The sequence below is a fragment of the Morone saxatilis genome, unplaced genomic scaffold, assembly GCF_004916995.1.
Source record: "Morone saxatilis isolate NCDOM2014 unplaced genomic scaffold, NCSU_SB_2.0 Contig6, whole genome shotgun sequence".
NCBI classification, from domain to species: domain Eukaryota; kingdom Metazoa; phylum Chordata; class Actinopteri; family Moronidae; genus Morone; species Morone saxatilis.
Genome location: NW_023340206.1, coordinates 6,546,901 through 6,552,231, shown reverse-complemented (window position 1 = coordinate 6,552,231; position 5,331 = coordinate 6,546,901). Strand labels below are relative to the sequence as shown.

Genomic DNA, 5,331 nt, shown 5'->3' with positions numbered 1-5,331 from the left:
CACTCCTAGACCAGACCATTCATTTCAACAGTATGAGGTCCACACTGTGGCAGAGATCAAATCCAAGTTACACCATTTGTCTTTTATTTAATCTATTTATGAATCTACAAAAAGAAACACATATAAGGAATATGTTTAAAGTTGGTGGTCTAAAAACATGGGATTGTTGAACGAATATGGAATTTCATTATAGCAACTCAGCTGTTTAATGTTCTCTGTACTGTGCCCAGTATTTCAAATATAATAACCTTACACCAACTTAGAAACTGAACTGTCAGTCCTTGGATTAAATGCTCAGTCCCTCAACTCAATTAGAACAATTAGGTAATTGGACAAAAATTTAAGCTGAAGATTCTCATTAGGCTTCAAAAGAAAATCCAAGAGCCCTTCAGTATATAGTTCAGGATGGATGTTCCCTTTCAAGTGAGACTAATTGATTCAAACAACTCAAGGTCCCAGAAACCACATCTGAAACCACCGTACAATTTACAACTAATCCAGCTAACCTACTCCACCTCCTTTTGTTCTGCATGTCAAATTCGGTGAAAAATTACAGCCATGCCACGATACCACCGTCATTACAGGACCCAGAGGGGTAACGATAGGAAACATAACGTCAGGATAATTCCCATGATAGTTCCGAGACGTAGATATCCTTCACCTTAAGTCACTCCGATTTCTACGGAATGGTGTCATGTAATAAGCGGGAATGAGGAAAAAAACATTAACATATTAACGATATAATAAAAAACAGAACAGGTAACAGCTGGTCTGATCAGGAAGATAGCTAGGCTTTCTGGCAGTAGATACTTAAATACGTTTGTTGCAAAAAAACTACAAAAAGTTCAGGACACAATGATTTTAAATGATACGTTCAATAATTCTATGATAAATACAATATAATAATATAAGTTAAAAACACAAATGAAGCCTAGAATCAGGATAGAAACATGTTTAATCCGTGTCTTTGTGTCATTTCCCTCCTATCGTGATCTGTTACAGTTCAGAGTGAGTGTTAGGGTTATTGTCAGGAGTGGGAGAGCTGGAAGAGGAATCCGTCGCTTCTTCTGCCACCACATGCTCTTCCACATTCACCTCTTCCTCGTCCACTCCCTCTTCCTCTTCAGGAGTTTGCTGCTGGGCGGAGTCGGGTTCCTGCGTGTCCATGATTTTCAGGAAGTCATAGAAATCGAAAGCAGGAGGCCAGTTGTCCTCACCCAACATCCCTGCAGAGATGGACCGAGACAGAGAGCTTTAATTACAATGTGCAATTTGATACAGCATTAATGGTGACACTGGACTTATTAATAGCATTACTAGTGTGGGGATAAAGAGTTTTTATTTGCATTATTAGCATTATTATAATTGAGACCTATTTTATTTTATCTTGAAGGCGACGCATTGATTTCTTATAGATTAAGATTTGTTCATTCAAAGGTTAAAATGTGGAAGTGAAGGTAGTTTTCTATAGAGCCCCAAAGTGTTGAAATAATGTCATTATAATCAATAATAACATGAATAAGTTGTGTAAAATATTTAAATGAATGAATCAATCATTTGTGAAATGTGGTGCTCTGGCTTTTCAGCAGTTGTTGGAAAAAATACTATTGTGAAATAAAAATCTGCTTTTGAAAATGACAGCAATTTAACAAGGTAATACACTAGTTTCCCACAAGAAAACACAGTCCAGGAAGTTCAGACTGGAGGTTTAAAGCCACTGTGTGCATCTCTAGAGGCTTCAGGTCTCTGGTTTCTCTGCGGAGAACAGATGTGCTGGATGACAATCCATCTGTTCAGATAAACAGAGACAAGTCACAACAAGACCGCCGTCTTATCTCAGCCTACACCTATACAAACGACAGGGTTTGAAAGATCAAGGGTTAATGGCTCCAGGCAGTTGAGTTTTAAATCATCACCTTGATTTAAAGACCCTTTTATGTTCATTACACGCATTAGCTGCTTAACCTGAAGCCTGGTGCACATTTCACATTCCTCAGACAGGACGGGCACAAGCTCCATCCTGTCGCTGTTTCATTAACGGGCATGAGAAGAATGGAACGATCATTTTAAACTTGTGACATATTCCTTTAACCTCTTTAGATCTGGGAGCAGATGGCAGACATTATCAGCAAGCTCCTTTTCTCCGTGACAAAGCATTTCCACATAACTGTCACATCTATTTTAATCATTTCTTTTATGCTGTTTTGTTTTTTGACTTTTTCCATGTGAAGTCATCCACATATTTCTATGCTTTTAACAGACACCCTGCTCCATATGTTATAATATATGATGGCATTTCTGTATTGTATTCTTCTCCTTTGGATAATTAAATAAGGGTAGTCATATCATCCTGATCAGTCTGTATCTCTTCCAATGTCTCACATACTATTTCACATTTACATTTTAGGCATTTAGCTAAACTATAAAATGTGTAGGTCAGGTTTAAATGCCATTACATTGTGGCACAGCGACTCTCACTTTTAAATGGTCATCATTAAAATATATTTGCAGCCTGGATAACCCCCCCCCCCCCGCCCCTTGTGCCATTTAAGGTGAAAGTTCTGGTAAATAGTGTAATGTTGCGACACAGACTACAGGGATTTCTTCATTGCAAAGATACTTTCTGTAAGTTCAAAGTCATGTCATGTGTGTGGAAACACTTGTTATTTGAGTAACACTTCACCTACTATAAAGTGAGGCCATGTGAAGATCACAGTCTCACTGTATCAAACTATTGGTTTCATGTTTCTAAGCTTTCCTTAAATACAAGTATGGTATGGAGTTATTGTTATACTTGTGTTGTTTGATTTATTACATCTTTGCTTGAACACTGGTGTTGTTAATTGTTAAATAACATTTATTAAGTATTGTTTCCAATTTAGTCCAGATAAGAAGTTAAATGAAATAAAGGAGGAAAAACAAGTAATAAATGATAAGTATGTTTAAGTAAGTTAAGTAATGTTTGTTATTACTGCAGATGAATGGGTAATTTACTAGTTAACTAATCAAACAGCTGGCTTGGTTAGCTGGCTCTTTGCCCTGTAAGTAGATCCCTATTGCAGTTAACAAAACCAATTCAGAGGGCGAATTTCTGTGTTTACTTTCATTTCATTCAGACAAGTGAATCAAAGGATTGAAAGTTGAGGTTTATTTGGAAAGCTTCTGGAGCCCCACACTCCTTCCTTTGATTGTGTTTGCCACCATGGGCCACGAATCAAGTGAATAGGTTTTGAAGCAGATCCAGAAACCTGGATGTTGACATTGGCTGTTTTATTGCCCCCTTTTTTTTTTTTTAATTAACTACTACAATTACTTGAATGAAAAACATCTGGCTCAGGTCTCCCATGATCCTATTTCTATTATTAAAATAACAGAGTTTAAATATCCTTCTGTCATATTATCATATTTTCCACTTTCCTAAATACTGCTGCCTTTTATTTTCTTAACTCATTGCTGTCCACTACTTCCTCCTCTTTACCTGCTGGTGACTCAGCCCCGTCCTCGACCCTCTGCAGCCACTGTAGGACAGATGGGGCCACTATGGGGGTGTTGGGGGGGTATTGATAGATTTCACCTCCAGAGGGCAAATGTGTGAGGACCAGTGCAGGAAGGGGGGGCAAAGAGCCCAGGTATGACCCCAGGACAGACATACCAGCTGGAGTACGACCACTGGAACACAGACAAACAAAATGTGTACATGATGGATGGATGGAGCAGCAAATCCAATGCCATATATTTTGATGGATGACTGATATCATGGTGTTGATTGATGTACGTACAGATGGATCCAGCAGGCCAGGTATCGCTCCATCCTCCCCCCTCCCGACTCTACCAGTCCTCTCATCTCCTCCACCAGCGCCTGGTTCTGTCTCCGCCCGATCTCGTCCTCCTCCTCTCCCACAAAGAGGAGCAGGAGGGCTTTACCCAGGGAGAGGAAGGACGGCAGGTTTTCCACCGTCAGCTCAGGCTGGAGATAAAACAGATAAAATCAAAAATGGGCACCTCAGTCCACGGATTTCAAAGTGTGACTTTATGCGATCAGAGCCAACAGGAAGCGGCTGCAAAGAAGGCAGAAATAAGCACCTTGGATACTGACAGTTTGGAAATTATACAAAATCAGCACACAGTCCAGTTTCTGCTACATATCTAAGAATCACACATCAGTGATTTCTGCTGTTTGCTGCAGCTGCTACACCCAGCTGTAATGGTATCAAACCTGCTTGTGGGTGTCAGCACAAAGTGTGTTAGAGGCAGCAATTATTTAACTGAAGGAAGCTAAATAATATGAGCAGTGTTAGGAATTATTTAAGGGACCATGTGCAAATTGTTATCGCTGGGAGGAAGGGCTGAATTTGACGTTTCCGTTTGACTGCTGCAACACTTTTCCCCCACAATATCTTAAGATATTACTAACAGTACGTTAATAACAGTATTAAGTTGGTATAACCTTTAATAACTCAAAGAGGCAAAATATAAAGAACTTAAGATGATGTACCACTATTTAGACATTTTATATCTTATTAGAAAATGTATTTTGTACAATGAGGAATAATAACACGACAATACAAGCTCCTGTTTTAAGTGTCTTGGGTGCAGTTGTGTAACTGTGAAAGAACTTTAAGTGTGCGAGTTCAAATCATCAATAGACTGAAAACACACAATCAGAACAGATCATGTTAGCAATGACCCAAACTACTATCAGTAACAGTCAACATGTTTCATCTCACTACACAGATTTGTGGAACGACTGGCAACATTTTATGAGGCAGAATAAGTCTTTGTTTATGAAAGAAGTTTTGCTTTTAACTGGATAGACCTGAAAGCACATATTAGACCTGTCATTCATTCCAGTGTAGATAAAGATGAAGACAACAGCGCCACCAAAAGGGAGATGTTGTTATTGCTTGGACTTTTCATCCACAGCGGCCTAAAATACAATTAAAAAAGGAGTTTTCAGACCCTAAACACTGGCTATTAAACTTCAACTACTCACCCTCACAGCACAATAACACTCTAAGAGAGGCAGGAACTTGTCTTGTCTTGCAACATCTACATTAAAGACCGCTGTGTCCACATCAGCTCGTTGTATTTGTTTAAATGAGCAAATGTAAACTCACGCATGACTCTGACCTTGGATGCGTTGAGGAAACCACGTCCAAACTCTGCATGCCCACATATGGTGCTTGTTATCTGTGACATACTGTGATCGGTTCCATCTTGGCTTTCACAAATTTCCAAGGAGTTACGCCTATCATTTATTTACGTGAGATTTAAATGGAAATACAGTGGGGCAAAAAAGTATTTAGTCAGCCACCAATTGTGCAAGTTCTC

The 5,331-nt window shown here is 39.1% G+C and overlaps 1 protein-coding gene across 1 annotated transcript in view; it reads right to left on the bottom strand.

The window, feature by feature from the left end:
- Positions 1-939: 939 nt before the first annotated feature.
- txndc16 (thioredoxin domain containing 16) overlaps positions 940-5,331 on the bottom strand; it is a 12,608-nt gene continuing 8,216 nt past the window's right edge. The window contains exons 18-20 of the mRNA XM_035677666.1: positions 3,780-3,967; positions 3,479-3,669; positions 940-1,226 (exon numbers count right to left, since the gene is read on the bottom strand). Of these exons, the coding sequence (XP_035533559.1) occupies positions 997-1,226; positions 3,479-3,669; positions 3,780-3,967 (609 nt within the window). The 3' untranslated portion in view covers positions 940-996. The remainder of the gene's footprint in view (positions 1,227-3,478; positions 3,670-3,779; positions 3,968-5,331) is intronic.